The 16,955-nt window shown below is 34.8% G+C and overlaps 1 protein-coding gene and 1 long non-coding RNA gene across 5 annotated transcripts; one reads left to right on the top strand and one right to left on the bottom strand.

Annotated features, from left to right (window-relative positions):
* Positions 1-47: 47 nt before the first annotated feature.
* Positions 48-5,772, top strand: LOC141707035 (uncharacterized). Of its 4 annotated transcripts, XR_012568946.1 has the most exons (9): positions 48-914; positions 1,453-1,609; positions 2,856-3,017; positions 3,527-3,643; positions 3,735-3,817; positions 3,924-3,991; positions 4,442-4,540; positions 4,959-5,123; positions 5,201-5,772. It is a non-coding gene; the product is annotated as an uncharacterized LOC141707035 (long non-coding RNA). The 4 variants fall into 4 exon arrangements; XR_012568945.1 differs by having other exon boundaries at positions 48-1,609; positions 5,201-5,770; XR_012568947.1 differs by lacking the exons at positions 48-914; positions 1,453-1,609 and adding an exon at positions 1,669-2,661 and having other exon boundaries at positions 5,201-5,770.
* A 904-nt stretch (positions 5,773-6,676) lies between these two features.
* Positions 6,677-15,532, bottom strand: LOC141705836 (uncharacterized). The gene is made up of 4 exons (XM_074508716.1): positions 15,373-15,532; positions 14,948-15,274; positions 7,875-8,139; positions 6,677-7,017 (listed from the first exon to the last, which is right to left on the bottom strand). The coding sequence occupies exons 1-3, from the start codon at positions 15,397-15,399 to the stop codon at positions 7,885-7,887; spliced, it is 609 nt and encodes a 202-aa protein (XP_074364817.1). The 5' UTR covers positions 15,400-15,532; the 3' UTR covers positions 6,677-7,017; positions 7,875-7,884.
* Positions 15,533-16,955: the final 1,423 nt, after the last annotated feature.

The raw sequence follows: 16,955 nt of genomic DNA on the forward strand, positions 1-16,955 counted from the left end.
TGTCGACATCCATTATAAAGTTGTTGAGCTTGATTGAAAATTTGAGTAAAAAACTGTCGACATCCATTATAAAGTTGCTGAGCTTGATTGAAAATTTGAGTAAAAAACTGTCGACATCGATTATAAAGTTGTTGAGCTTGATTGAAAAGTTGTCGCGGCCTCTCCAAGCAGCGAGCGATCACTCCGACATCCGACATGCTACTCAAATCGCAGGAGAGAGGTCAAATTGTAGAGAGAGAGAGATAGAGAGAGGGAGGAGCGAGAGAGAGAGAGAGAGAGAGAGAGACGAGGGTTTAAAGAGCTCTCGGATCGTATGTATATACAGGTATGTATGTATATATAGGTGACTTATGTTGGCGCGCTATACGTTTATTTGAATCTCCGTAATCATCCAATTGGGCCGGGTTATATATTATTATCCACTTAATTCAACATTTTTGGGTAAAGGTTATGTTTACTGAGTGTAAATTATTCTGTTTTTAAAATTTAGTTTTTATTGTTTTATCTGTAAGGCTGTATATAAAGCAATTAAATGTAAGAGCTGACCTCTCATACAGTTGAATTGTTTTATTCTATTTCTATTTATTCCCTCAGCTGGTTCAACAGGAATTGATGGACGTTTTTCATTCTTTTCCTTGGATCCTAAGTATCATAGGTGCTGCATGATATATTAAGCATGTTGAGCAGACGCCTTTTAGCATGAATTTTGCTAATTTGAAAAACTCGTAAGATACTTTATTAGTAATTTGTAAAAAGAATAATTCTTTCTATACTCTGTTTACCAAGACATATTCCAAGACAAAATTTAAGGTTTCATATATAAATTATGATCTCTCTATGTGCACCATGTTTTGGATCTGATAAGAGATTTTGAGCCGGAAGAAAATAACTGCAAGCTGGTTTTACAGTTTCAGGTAGGCTGCCTTCAGATCATTTATTGGTCTCCCGTCTTATATTATGGGTACTTGTGATGATGATAAGAGTATTATTATTAATACTGAAATGCAATCTTTACAAGACCCGTGCTTCTGGTCGCTTGATTGTCAATAATATTAATGTGAAATGAGGATATATGAAATCAATTACTATGGGCTATGACATATTAATATATTGGAACTTGGAGGTTGAAATATATCTCTGATCGTATTCAGTGCAAAAGTAAGGTTGTACCCAGGATACAATAGCAGTAGGATGCAGATGAGGTCCAAATGTATGCCAATTCTGCCCTTATGTTCTATGATTTTTTTTTTCTTGGGGTTCAAACAGAAACCAAACTGACAATGAGTAAAAAAATTTCCATCAGGCTATATGAAATTAAATATTGTTGAAACTACATTGTTTTATATAGTCGAAAGAGATGATATCACTAAATATGCGAATACTATTTTTGTCTTAACGAACAACACTAAGATTGCTAAGTTCTTTCTCCTTTCATCCTGCTTTCATTGCTAGTGCTTCCTCAGGACTAATTGCTACTACCAGCTAATTTTTGACCTATCCAAGTCTTCAAGAGCATCTGAGTAATTAAATCAATAGTTTACTTACTGTTGAAATGGTTTTTTCCCCTTAACATCGTGATTACAACATTGTTCGTGTTCCGTTGTCTCAGGTATACAATTGTTTCTCCCAATTCATGTTCTACATTTGATTATGAATTCACGTACTATGCTCCACTTTCAATTTGTAGACATGAATATTATATGTGTACATTTAATTTTTTTTTTATTCATGTATAGCTGTTTTATGTGCTGGTGTGATTTTAGTTGGCATACATTTTTTAAATTACATTTTTAATTGTGTTCTTTGAAAATGAAAACATGTACAATTCTCTTTTTTTTTACAACTTGATTTGATTTTTCCTTCTGAATACATATATTGTTTCATGATTTGTCGAGCATTAGATATGTAAGAACAAACAGAGATGTAGCAGTATGAGCTGCAAGAGGTGTACAATAGGTGACTAGAACATAATTGTGTTATTCAATCTCTTGGTCGTAGGACACTAGAACTCTAACAGAAGTGTGGGACTTGAACAGTGCAACTTTGAAATTCAGCTCGAAATCTTTGACTACATTAAGGTATTACAAAAAAAACAAAAGTTCCTTGTACTTGACTAACAAAAATTGTGCACAAACTCCCGATTAGTCTGTCCTTGTTACTAAATATTTGGCCCTAAAGTGTTGTGTTAACAGCTTCTAAAAGAAATGCTTATGTCACTCTTTAAAGTATAAACATATAAATTGTTTGGAGTCTCAAACAGATTACTCCTAATTAGTAGCATAGGGAAGACTTTTCCCTTATCCTTGCCCCTAGTAACTGCTCTTCTAGTCATATGGGGATCAGATTTTGTTTAATATTGATGAGTGAATCTTAATACTGGCCTCTTATCTGTCTTATGATGTGATAGTTGACGAATAAAAAATATATTCCCTTTGGATAAGATCTAAGTTTAAGGTCTATGGCAGACTCTACTTGATCTGAACATCCTTGTATTTTATTTCTCGTCTTTGAAGTACTTAATCCTGAACAACATTCCAAGCTATTATAGCTTGTTATCCGTGTCCTGTTTTTTTATAAATAGTAGCAGCCTAATTGAAGCTGGGGTTGATCCCTACAACGGTTTCACTTTGAAATCACTATGTGGGTACCAAGATTGGAGAGGTTGTTTACTGTATTATACTACTGACTAACTGAGGAACGGTCTGATGGTGATTTAACAAACTATTTACATTCAAATTTACTTCTCTGAAAAACTTTACTGTAGGAACTAACGTTTAGGCCTATAAGGAAGAATATGTATATATGTAAATCTAACAACTTGTGAGTTTGCTGCTTAACAATTATATGCAATACAGGTGGTTATAATCTTGCTCCAGCAGAAGAAATGAAGTATAACCAATATATGAATCTCCAGAGGTTTGTAGAGACCCCGAGAAAGGAAAGGATCAGATTATTCATTCTTTCTATATTGTCCAGAAAAAACCAGAGACATTACAAAAATCAATAACTAATCAGAGGTATTTATATTATTGTGTTGCATTTTTTCATTATGCACATGTGTGGCCTCTTTTTTATGTTATGCTCTGTTCTCGGCTTGAATATCCTATGATTCTAATCTTGTAGCAGCCTTGGAATTTATATTATGGTTTTGTGACTTCTAGCCTTTAAAACATATTATCTTACTAAACACGAAAAAAATATAAGTTACAAGTTACATTTTAATCTCTTGTTGTTCCAAAGTGTTAATAAAGTATTCCATTAAAAAGAACTGAATATAAAAACTAATGTGAAATATGAAAAAAATCCAAGGGAAACTTCTTTCTGATTTTGAGAATTAGATATTGTTGCTAAGGACAAGGGAAGACTTCAGGCTTAGCTCAACTAAGCTTCTAAGCAATTATATGCAAGTAGTCGCTACTGTTATATATGTTTATTTGCTTCACTATTTCTCTATGTAGATGACAGAGGCTTTCACTATTGATGAGAACTGGAATCTGATTTTGCAATTTTTTGTTTGTCAAAACAGACTCTGGAAAGAGATTTTCGAATAAGAATTTCAGGGGTTGAAATCTATAATGAAAATGTCAGGGACTTGCTAAATTCTGATTCTGGGCGTAATCTAAAGTTTCTAGATGATCCAGAGGTAATTTGATTATTTTTGTTCGGGTGTAGATTAGTTTTATAATTTCATTTTCTTCCTTGCCTAATTTAGGTCTTGTTATATCCGAATGCAGAAAGGAACTGTGGTTGAGAAATTGGTAGAGGAAACATCTAGTGATGACCAGCATTTAAAAAAACTTGATCAGTATTTGAGAGGGTAGGACTTGAGATTTTAGTAATTAAATTTGACATTGCTAGCATATACCTTTCAAGATAAATTTTATATTGGACAATTTGGTTGATGTTTTTTTTTCATTTTGCAGCACAAAGACAAGCAGGGGAAACTGCCCTAGATGATACTAGCTTAAGGTCTCACCAGATAATAAGGCTGGTAAGCTACAGACACAAAAGTTGTTATTTGATTATTGAATAAAATTATTGAATAAAAATATATAAAACCTATGTAACCTTGTACCGAAAGCACATTCCGTGACAATTCAGACTGTGAGATCTTACGTTTCTAGCTTGGTAAAAGAAAATTAACCTTTTTCGCCATAATTATACTAAAATAACTGAATCTAACATAACATGTTAAATGCTAATACTAAAATGGCTATAGCTATTCTTATCTCTAAATTAAGACTGATCCACCAAATGCATTTCCCGCCATCTTTTCTATGAGAAGACGATGTGGCAAGGATGGCTATAGCCATATTTTTATTATCCATAATGCATTTTGCAATTTAACTTTTAAGTGGATAGAACCAAGTGTAGCTATGCAGTGTAGTTTGCTCTTAGCTAATATAATCCGGATATGAGTGTTTATGTTGATTTTATGCAGAACTTTGTAGATTTAGCTGGAAGTGGGGTTAGGCTCAGAGAAGGATGCCATATTAATCTCAGTTTGATGACTCTTACAACTGTAATCAGAAAAACTCGGGTTTGTTTCGCTAATTGCTTTAAGTCCTCTGATGTCATATTAATTAACGGATTCTTTTAGAAGAAAAACTGTCCCTTGCTTTAATTCTTGGTATAATTTTCTCACTACTTGCCTACTTCCGTTCATTTCTGTTCCATTATTTCAGGAAAAAAAAAATGTTTACCATTTTACTCTCAAGGGGTTGCATAAATAGCCTAGAATATTTTGATGTTCTGCATGTTAGGTTCAATTTATAGTTTTGTAAGTGTTTTATAGCAATATAATTTGGTGATCCATTAAGATGAATTTTCAAGATCACTACTACCTTTAGAAGAGATGGTAAAATTTTTTGAACTCCACGAGAGGTTCTATATCTCAAGAAGCATCTTGATGTTTCACGAACTACTTGTCAATTAATGAATAAAAACTGTTTTTGTAGTGTTGGGAAACTAAGTGGTCGTATTCCATATCGAGACTCAAAGCTCACACGCATATTACAGCACTCACTTTGAGTCCTGTGTCTAACCATGTCGAGGAATCCTGGCATACACTCCTCTTTGCTACTCGAGCCAAGGAAGTGACGAATAATGGCCAAGTAAACATGGTATGTATAACAATTTCTAACGCATGGTATACGTGTTCCTATTAAAATAGACTTCCCTAACCATTTGTTATAATCAGGTTATATCTGGCAAGCAGCTGATTAAGCGCAGCTGATTAAGCATTTACAGAAGTAAGTAGATAGGGTAGAAGCAGCACGAACACCAGATCGACTAAGTGAAAAAGATTACAAAATTCAGCAGGTGCATTAGCAGAGTCTTCTGGTAGGATTGATCAAAAGATAATTAATCATGTACTGTACACTTAGATGGCAGGATTGACTAAAAAATAATTAATCATGTGCTTTATGAACTGCATACTTAGATGGAGAAAGAGATTGAGGAACTGAGGATTCAAAGAGATCTTGCACAGTCTCAAGTTTATGACCTGCATAATTAACTTGAGTTTTGCATGATGATTTATTGATTACAGCATGTATTCACTTGCAAGAAAACAATGAGTAGAACTAAAATGAGCTGAAATTCTAAAAACTGGTTCTACCCTTTCTATTCTGGACTATTAAAATGAATTCACAATTATTTTATATCAAATATTAAGGTAATGAATCAGTAAACACCTGAATCTCAAAAGTAGGAAACGGCATACTTCACCACCAATTTACCAATCTTACCTCTCACCATAATACCACAAGTTTATGCATTCATATACTATCCATCTGTGCAGCATAATAATTACTACTCGTAATAGTTATCAACCAAGCAATGGGAGGAAGAAGTACACGGAATCAAAATGTCAACATGCTGCCAGAGGGGTTTTCACATGCACTCTACAAGAAGGGTATTGATTTTGAGCTTGTTCCCATCCACATGCAAAATGCCGAGCACAAAAGCCACCTTATCTATGCTTCACCCTCTTTTACACTCTCCAATCCTCATATACATGTAAAATGTCTATTCACCATCGTTAAGTTAAATATAGATTGACCGCAGCCATTTGGTCAGGTTCCAGCGGAGCTATCCAATTGACAACTTCTTCGGAGGGAATCAATTACCTCGTGAGAGTTATGATGTATTGAAATTGAATGGAGATATGGTGCTCGTAGAATTTTCTGATGTCAACAAGTATAAGTTTGGAGTCCTGTAAAAAAGTCCGGGTGATGAAGCATTGTTTGTTAGTGGCAACTTTTTATTTTCAGTGGGAATTCAGCGTTTTGGGTACAACTTCCTGATCCTGATCATCTTTGCAAATCAGAAACAGCATATGGATGTGTCTGATTCTAAATTACATTTATACATTTAGCGTTCTTATATTAGTCCTACATCGCCATATGCATAATATCTGACTTCTAAGAATATCAAATAAAGAGTAAAAATATCATTTTAACCTTCCTATGTTTTTTAGAAGCATTAATTTAACTGTCAGAATCTTACAATAAATTGTGCATTTGAAATTTAGCAAATTGGTAACAAAACACACACTTCCAATCTTATAAATATAATTTCAATAATATATGGATCTGCCAGTCAAATGGGAGCTGTAAACTCCAATTAGCGCCTTTCTTTTATGTTTACCGATTTTGGCGTTGAAGCACATCTGGATACTCAACATATGCAAGTTTCATAGAGAAACACAGGAATATCTTTGGAGTATTATGGTTAACAAATGTATTTGGTAACAACCTCAGAGAGATTGTGCTTGTAAGCAAGAGCAGCAAGTATTTATATTTCTTCAATTTGACATAACTAGAGAAAAAGAAATCATTGCGTATTAACTGAACAGAGTAGAGAATTCTGCACATAAGGTTTGAAGTTGCTGCAATTATCACATAAGATATAAGATCATTCAAAAGTCCAAGCATTCTCCCCATGACCCTCCTCCTCTTCCTCTATAGTTAAGTCGTGAAGTCATTCTTGGTGTTGAAACATGTCAGCAACAATCTGGAAAGTCAAGTCCAAGAGACAACTTTAGTTAAGCCACTATATAGCCAACCAACTATTTACAAGGAGGAAATTATAAATAGTTAACAGTGAAACAGTTTAGGGAAGGCACAAGCCCACTTTAGTCGCTAATTGATGGGTGAAGGAACCTACTAGACCACTCTGTTTTTTTCAAAGATAACCACTCATTGACAAAATCAACTATTAAACATCAAGCCCTTATTTCCGTAAACACATAAAAGTAGTTTCCATCGAACCATATATTAACTCACTAATATCTAATCAGATACTTAAATCATCAATAAAACACATAACATAAACTTAAGCAGCTTCAAATCCAACATATTCCCCCAAATAAACTCATCATCTCAAATGAAACCCCTAACTGACATATCAAGCAACCCCAAATATCAACAATTGACAGCTAACCATAACTTTGAAACAAGTACAACAATATAGCACAAGAGATACAAAATCACAATATCCACGACCACGAGCAAGAACCTTAACACCAACGACAAACGACAAAACAAACGACAAGCCCTGAAAAACCACAAACCAGAACTTAACAATTAAGAACTCTCACCTCATATAAGGTTCATATATGCTTACAGATAGGAACACAGTAAATTCATGTTATTTTTTCTAGGGATTAAATATGAGTAAACTAACAATTAGCTCGTACTCTAAACAAATACTCTCTTAAAAGTTCAAGCTTTGATACATATAATCACAAGTCACCAACGGAATAAAGGCGGTAAAACAAAAGTGGACAAAACAAATATTTTAAGAATATATAGTGACCAAATTGTTACAAAATATTAACATCTAAAAATATTTACTACTGAAATCATTACCTCTAAACAATCAAGCTGCTGGAGGAACCCTCTCCAGAATGTAATGCTGAAAAACATGCCAACCCTCCAATGCCCTCACATACCTCCTAATGAAGTTGTCCTCGGTGCTGGTACCAAAAACCCAATAGATGACCACATTGAGAATGATCAATGACACCATACTCATGACACAAACAGTGGTCACCTTCATCAAATCACTGTGCATGCTATGCAGAAAAACTGCTCGACAATCAAGACTCCCAGGAGAAGACTCACAACAACTCGACTACAAAAAGATACACAATATCATCAGCATAAAATTTAAAAAACACTGAATTATATTATATGTATCACATGATACCACCTACAACTGCTATTTTTTTTATTAATTTCAATCCAAATTGCTCGACATTGTTTATTCACTTCCTAAGAAACAAGCGGGGATACGAGTGCAAGGGACACGTTATATACAAGTAAAAAAATTCACGAATAGTTCATGCTACACATACCGAAACCAACCAACAGAATCAAAAGCTGCATGCAAACCGGATGAAATAATGATTAGCTCATCCAAAACACAATAATTTTAAGTATAACTTTTTCATTTATGCAGGACAGAACATCATCAACAATACTTTGTATTTGCTTAAAGAGATTGAAGCTTAATTTAGTGAAAATAGTTAATAGTTAACAAAAAAATGACTACAATCACTGAACAAAATCCGAAAATAGATTGTAAAAGAATCCATATGCCGGATGTGTCCAAGAATCTAACAAGGAAATGCGGCAGGTTACCCAAAGTGATTATGTAATTAAGTAAAAAATTCATCACATAAGATCTAGGTAATGCATAATCCATCAAACTACAGAGTCTAGCATTAGATTAAAATAACAACCAGAGATGAAGAAAATGTATTTGTTGTGAGAGGAAATTGGTACGACACTTTTTGGAGGAAATCGCTGAAATAACAGGAAATATGCTGAGATTTAGGCCTGATAATAAGCTTATTCGTAATAACTGTATACGCCAGACTCGCCGGAATCAGGTGGCAGGCAAGGCTGTGATTGGACTGAATATGCAAGGTGCTTGAGATATAATGACCGAATAATTCTTATTCAGCCGTAGACAGGCTCGACCAATCTCACCGGATGCTTCTACTTGATAATTAGTAGAGAAAATATGTGTGTAACCCCTGCAAATGGCCTACATATCCTATATTTATAGGAATCAAGTCCGTATGTAGTTCTATAGCCTTAAGACTCCCTTCCCAATGGGCTGACAACGTTTTTGCCCAAGCCCATAACTATTTCCAATCCTTATCCAGTTAGGTTTAGGCTAAATCAAGAGAGTCCAACTCTTAATACGCCATTAATCCATATTTATCTTTGATATTATTGTGTTTATCCATAAAATATATGTATATTCCATACATATATCATATAAATCCGTTTATAGGTAGTTGTAGATTACTAGGAGTCATATTCTTCTTCCTGACCTGCTATATAGTATGTTTCCAATTAGAATTCTACTTATACAGGCCTCTCACTTTTATAAGAATAGCCCGGTTAAGTACCAGTCGTAGACAGGCTCGACCAATCTCACCGGATGCTTCTACTTGATAATTAGTAGAGAAAATATGTGTGTAACCCCTGCAAATGGCCTACATATCCTATATTTATAGGAATCAAGTCCGTATGTAGTTCTATAGCCTTAAGACTCCCTTCCCAATGGGCTGACAACATTTTTGCCCAAGCCCATAACTATTTCCAATCCTTATCCAGTTAGGTTTAGGCTAAATCAAGAGAGTCCAACTCTTAATACGCCATTAATCCTTATTTATCTTTGATATTATTGTGTTTATCCATAAAATATATGTATATTCCATACATATATCATATAAATCCGTTTATAGGTAGTTGTAGATTACTAGGAGTCATATTCTTCTTCCTGACCTGCTATATAGTATGTTTCCAATTAGAATTCTACTTATACAGGCCTCTCACTTTTATCAGAATAGCCCGGTTAAGTACTATCTCCCAAATACCTCGGCGTCTTAAACATATTATGGGGATTCAGGGGTATTAGCCCGTCACTAAGTGACCTCCTAATTGCCCCTTACTAATACCCCTCGCGACAGGCCTTAACCAACTCTCATATACCCATACCATACTAATCCATTCGGGTCCAATACCCCTACTTTGCCATCCACAAAACCCAATTCTCCTTAACAATCCATCAAATCTCCCTATGAGCCATAAATCCGGCCATGGCTGATTTCAGGCACAACTATCCCCGGTTCCCCGTAGCCATTGTATGCTTGGGGAACCTATATGCTTCTCATTACCTAGCCTTTTCAAATTCTCATGACCCCCAAAATAGACCCTTCATATAATCCCAGGGAACACCCCAGGAAAATGTCCACGACAGGAAATGAAGATCACCATTCATCCAACCTTTTTCATTTCTTACCCAGTTCTTTATCATGTCATAGACCTCTAAACCTTCTATATATGATTCCAAGTACCCCCGGGTAGAGAATTTTGGGATAACTCCCATTTATCCACTAGGCCCCTATCCTCATTTTCTGATTATGGGCTAGACATATTCCCGATAATTTTAACCTTTACAATCTTTCTAATTTTATCATAAAATTAAAATTTATGTCCTTGTAAATCTGTAACTCATTTTATCTTAGAAAATTTGTAATGTAAGGAAACAAAATTATTTAAAATTCAAAATGTAACAATATACTCCTAGGCCTACTCTATTTCCTAGGAAATAAGCATTATTAAATCCCCTAAGATGTCTAGATTCACGAGTCAATCAACAGCTTTAGTCTCATCTCATTTATATTTTTATTTTAATTTTCTATTCCCCAAACCCTTTCATCTCCTTATATATATACACAAATCAGCTCCCTTTACTTATTTTTCTTTACGAACAAAAACACAGGAGAGGGGAAGTAATGGAAGAAGAGGAAAAGAGAGTTAATTAAAGTATTACTCGGCCTTTTCGACTTTAATTCCAGCGAACTCGAGAGGGAAGAGGAGCTCTCGTTCCTATTTGCAAGCCTCCGTTACCACTATTGAGAGGTAAACCTCCTTCTTGGGGGTGGTATAACCATGATAATTACTTATATACACATGTATGCGCACATTTATATATATATATACAGACATATGCACCCATGAGTCATCAAGCATGCACTCAACTACTTGCCTTGTTTTTGTTTGGCTGTTTTATGCCTTGTGATGCTTATCATGTATCGAACCTATTGTGCATGCTTGAATCTGTATATATATATGTGTGTATATGTACGAGCGAAAACGATGATTGTCCGCCTTCTCCGTCACCTATTACATGCATACCTTGGTTGATTACCTCTTGTTTGGATTATACTCATATGTCTTGTACACCATAGATTCCTTATCCTTGTCGTTGCTTGAGTCTAAATGAATCTATCTAGTTCTTTGTGGTATGGATTGATGTTAAGCCCGTAAGTCCCTCTGCCCTCTTCCATTATCCGATTAGGGGTATTCCCTTTTTAGGGTCAGGCCTCGTTTCGAAATACCCTTACCTTAGGTGTATTTAACTGTCTTATAAACCCCATTACCTATATCCCAAGCATACACCTTGATTTTGGACTCAACTTAGTTGTTACCTATATGCCCTCCTTTCTTTACTGTTTGGAAGCCCCATCTTTTCGTTGTGCGAGAAATTTTAGAGTAGATTACCTTATCTTTTCTTTCGCAGATGTCTATCTCTGGGGCTTCTAGTAACTCTAAGTAATCTGTCATGGGAGGTGCTTTTTCCTCTTCTGAAAACACCAACTCTAATGCCCTTGTCCCTCTCAATCTGTCCAAGGCTTTCTTGTCCTCAGCTTCTACTATCGGTGGGCGAACCCGCTCAAAAGTGGAGGTGTTGGAGCCTTTAAGAGCTCAGATATCCTTAAGAACAACCTCTTCTTCCAAAGACGTTAGCCCCATCGACCTTGATTCCTCTAATGATGAGGTTAATTCCCATGGCCATACTACCCCATGGAAGGGGCAATGCCTTTTCCTATTGAGACCAAATCTTCAGTCCCCGATGATTCTCTTAATAGAGGACCTATCTCTGATAGGATAATCCCCAGGAGGTTGATTCTGGTTCCAACACACTCCCAAAATCATATGACTGCCTAAAGCCTACTATGACCATGTTAACTCTAGACAGTCTTATAAACAAATTTGCTCCGATATGAACACTGGTGGTCCCTCAGCGCCACGAAAGATGCCAGAATTTTGAGAATCTCCGGTCATACCAGTCTAGACCTAAAGCTGTGTTATCAGCACAATTTTTTAAGGGTTTTCTCTCCCCCTACATCCATTCCTTGTTGAGGTCCCTGACTTCTATAGATTAGCCCCTCATCAGCTTATGCCCAACTCGTAGCATACAGCTGCAAGTATGTACATCTTATACCATCAAGAGTACTATGAACCCTTAACAACCTATGAACTAGGCTATTTCTACCCATTGAAACCGTCCACCGTAAGTGCATGATGACTGGATGTAGGCAGACTATGGCTTGTTGGGCCAATCAATTTTTGTATTGCTATGATTGTCCGTCATACCGCACAGCTTTTAATGATTTCCAAAACATGCCCGTCCAATCCCCCCGGAAGGTGAAGAGCTGATTATAGCTGAAGGCGTTTTAGAGATATGCAAGGGGCTGTAGGTGACCCCTACTCCAGGTATTAGCTTTAGTGAAGAGTCTAATTCACTGAGGGGTTCTTCTACTTGATAATTAGTAGATAAAATATGTGTGTAACCCCTGTAAATGGCCTACATATCCTATATTTATAAGAATTAAGTCCATATGTAGTTTTATAGCCTTAGGACTCCCTTCCAATGGGCTAACTACGTTTTTGCCCAAGCCCATAGCTGTTTTCGATCCTTATCCAGACTAAATCAAGAGAGTCCTACTCCTAATACGCCACTAATCCTTATTTATCTTTGATATTATTGTGTTTATCCATCAAATATATGTATATTCCGTATATATATTATATAAATTCGTTTATAGGTAGTTGTAGATTACTAGGAATCGTATTCTTCTTCCTGACATGCTATAGAGTCTGTTTCCAACTAGAATTCTACTTATACAGGCCTCTCACTCCTCTTCTTGTTATCAGAATAGCTCAATTAAGTACTACTTCCCGAATACCCCGATGTTTTAGCATATTATGGGGATCGTGGGGTATTAGCCAGTCACTAAGTGACCTCTTAATTGCCCCTTACTAATACCCCTCTCGACAGGCCTTAACCAACTCTCATATACCCCCACCGTATTAATCCATTCGGATCCAATACCCCTACATTGCCATCCACAAAGCCCAATTCTCCTTAACAACTCATCAAATCTCCCCATGGACCATAAATCCGGCCCATGGCTGAGTTCAGGCACAACAGTATTCATTCACAATCCAGCTATGTAAAGGAACATACATTAATTATTAACTATGAATCTACCGCCTTGCGGGTCCGGTCAGATCTTGTACAAAACTTATTGATCGAATGGTAATATGACCAAATACATACTTTAAAAGAAAAGATTAAAAATGAAATGTAATTTCATCATTGATTTTTCCCAACCAACTTAGATTTTCTAAAAGTCTTTAATGCATAGAGGATCTTCGTACTTTGTTTTGTAATCATCTAATATATACAAGGACCAGTGAGTAAGAATTTAAAAAAAAAATCAAAAAAATCATTTTCCAGAATTTTGATTTTTATCATTCCATTTCCATATCCTACAAATTGGCATCGGAGATTTGTTTGATCAAACGAAGAAATCAGTCCCTTAGTTAACCAAAGTCGTGATATTAATTGTGATTAATTAATGAATTTGGATCCTAATTCTCATTTGTCCGTAGCTAAGAAATTTTGGTAGATTGTTAATTCTCTTTAGATAATCCCGACTGATTACTTGGTAAAGTGATTTCAGTTTTTCATGTAAAACAGTGATAGAAACATTTAGATGAGAGTCGACCCCTCCCTCGTATCTTCACTTTTTCTCTCACAACAAAACCCTCACCTCTGCCATTCTTAGGCACTTTTCATTCTAATTCCTCTTTTTTCTACCCTTCTCTTACCATGAACCACAAGTTCACATATTCCAACTAAGATCTATTCTTATTTGGAGAGACCAATTTGTTTAATTGTCAACACAAGAACAATGGCTCAATCACACAAACCGACCACGGATGAACTTCATTTTAAATTCTACTACATGCCCCTCAACAACCAGTCCTACAAGAGAATATAGTCAGTAGTGAGTTGGAACAACCACTATTTGCTACCTGGAATTTGCAACTGCTCAATTAACATTCTCCCCGAACAGCCAAATTACTACCACAACAATTTATGAATTTAAAGCAGAGAAAGGACCAGCGCACAAAAAGCTACCCAAAAATTGGAGGCAGGGTAATAATGCAATCAAGTAACAGTTAAGAGCATAAAATACTTTTAAAGCCCAAGGACAATATGGAATACATAATAATTGACAAACTTCACAACAATGTTAACATTTCACAAAGTAGATTTTACATATGTGACAACCAAAGAAAGCAGTAAAATCAAAAGCAGTGTGAGGAAAGTAATTAAGGACCAGCTGTCGAGGCTATACAAACAGTTAGAGGACAGCTAGATCAAACTATCCGAAAACAATGAATCCAATGGGTTATAATTTATCCTGGCACTAGGAGCGCCCTTGACAACATTCGGGAACCTCGTGATTTTCTAAAAAACACATTTCTGTTATCAAAGAAGCAGCTCAGAGACCAAGGTGGATTCAAGCTACATAGCTACCCATAAATTTAGGCAAGCAAAGAAGAAATTTTTAAAAGTTTCACCAAATCTGCATAATTATTAGACACTTAATATCTGTAATAATCTATATATATATATATATAAATATAATTTATCAGTTCTTAAAATATGAATCTATTGCACAGCAAAGCAACATTTTATTGCAAACAGGGCCAAATAAAAAGAAGAGTTCAACGTATACAATAAATGTCAGTTGTATAATACAAAACAATAAAATTGGACTAACCTTTATAACATGTAAATCGGCAGCCTGGCAGGTTCGATCAGACTCACAAAATTCCGGTTTTGTCAAACAAATCTCAACCAAACTTCGTAAGAAATATGAATAGCTGTCCAGGGGTATCTTGGACCGGCAAGGATCTCGTGGAGCCCGATGTATAGCAATCAGTGAAAATAACACAATAATCACGAGCATCAATGTCAAAGCAAATGTAAGATGTACATAAATCCCTTTTGAAAGCTCTGTTAACCACCTCAATCTATGACCATAGACCACTCCAAAGCCAAAAGAGTAGTAAACCAAAATCCAAACCCAAACACATAGACCACAAAGCTTGCATACCCATAACAGACATGTTGACCCAACCAAAAACCAGTGATTAGTAAATTGAAAGCTAATATCGCCGACAAACAGAGTAAAATAGTGACCACCTTACTTTCTCTCGCCGACAACGCCATTTGCTTCTCTTTCTCCGGGGTTTTGGGGTTTGTTTTGTGCGTGTTTTGTAATAATGTTTTCGGATGCTTGCTTGTATATAAACCAAATACGGTAGTAGTATTAAACTCTCTGAACCACTTTGTTCCCGTAATGAATAGTTGTTTCAGTAATATACATTTGTTTCAATTTCTCTATCGCATAGGGCTGAGTTATATGGAGTCCACCTTTTTATCGGAGTCCTCGGAATCCATCTACGTTCTGCAAATAAAATATATTGTAAAACGTGTTATTTTGCAAAACATGTTACACAAATATCATAACTTCAACAAAATCATGCAAATCTCATATATTTACGGTACAATATGTATGTTCTGCAATATGTTCTGCAACATGAACATTTATGTTCTGTAAACTAAACATGTTTTGTAGAATATATATTTTTGCAATGTTCTGCTTGTAAAATGTATGCAATCTACAAGATTTTTGATAGAATAGTGATGTTTGTCGAAAAATAATATGTTTTGCAATATTTTAAGCTATATTTTACTTGCAGAACATATATGGACTCCGAGTACTTCAATTAAAGGTGGACTCCATAGATAAAAAAAAGTATAATTAAATTATAGGTTAAATTGCGGGTGTAACTTATATTTTTTTAAATTTGCAAGTTAACGGTTTTTAAAAGATCATCTATATGACTAGAAGTATCATTTTTTTGCCAAAAAAGAAATTTACCTAATTTCGTTAAAAATAATAGATATTATCTCTTTATATCATAATTTAAAATAAGATATTTTAAAATATCACATTTTTAAAATATGATCCTTTATATTATATAGAAATGCATTTTCGCTTTGTGTGTCTACAAAACGCAATTTTTATACATGTAACTTTCAATTCAAAAATTAAAACATGAAACTGATTTTATTAAAAAAAATCTAAAAATACATGAAAAACATGTATTTCTAATAAAAACATAGGTTAACCATGCAATTCTTGATCAATATATGATCCATTTGCGTTTTCATTATTTAGAAAAAAAAGTCATAATTATTGGTGTTTTGAATTCATAATCCATTTATAATTATGGTGTATCGAAATGCATGATTCATTTGCGTTTTTACTATTTAGAAAAAAAATGGGAAAATCGCAGTGTTTCAAATCCAGACCTCTGGGACGCAAAACTCAAACAAACAACAATTTGTATAGTGTCCCAAAACTCAAACAAAGAACAATTTGTATAGAGATAGAGAAACATGTTTTTACCTGTATTTTTTTGAAATAAAAGACCAAATTTTCAAACAATGATATTTTAGAATCAAACCAGTTTACGACGCAAAATAGGTAACGAAGTTATTCTTTGTTTAATTTATAATTTTAGAACACAACATATATACACTTAGAATTCATTAGCCGTAATTCTTAAATTATTTAAAATTAAAAGTTAATATTCCAATTTTAAAATATTATTTTATATTTGATATTATTTTATAATTTGAAACCAAAATTTTAAAGTTGAATTTTAAAAAGGTTACATATTTAAATGCGAATATACATAAGAGTAAGAGTAAGTCAC

The sequence above is a fragment of the Apium graveolens genome, chromosome 2 (genome assembly GCF_009905375.1).
Source record: "Apium graveolens cultivar Ventura chromosome 2, ASM990537v1, whole genome shotgun sequence".
Taxonomy (NCBI): domain Eukaryota; kingdom Viridiplantae; phylum Streptophyta; class Magnoliopsida; order Apiales; family Apiaceae; genus Apium; species Apium graveolens.

Coding starts and splice junctions, on each gene's coding strand:
- LOC141705836 (XM_074508716.1), bottom strand. CDS start 15,399: ATGGCGTTGTCGGCGAGAGAAAGTAAG. Junction 15,275..15,372: donor TGTCGGCGAGAGAAAGTAAG/GTGGTCACTATT, acceptor TGGGTATGCAAG/CTTTGTGGTCTATGTGTTTG. Junction 8,140..14,947: donor CCGATTTACATGTTATAAAG/GTTAGTCCAATT, acceptor ATCTTTTTGTAG/TCGAGTTGTTGTGAGTCTTC.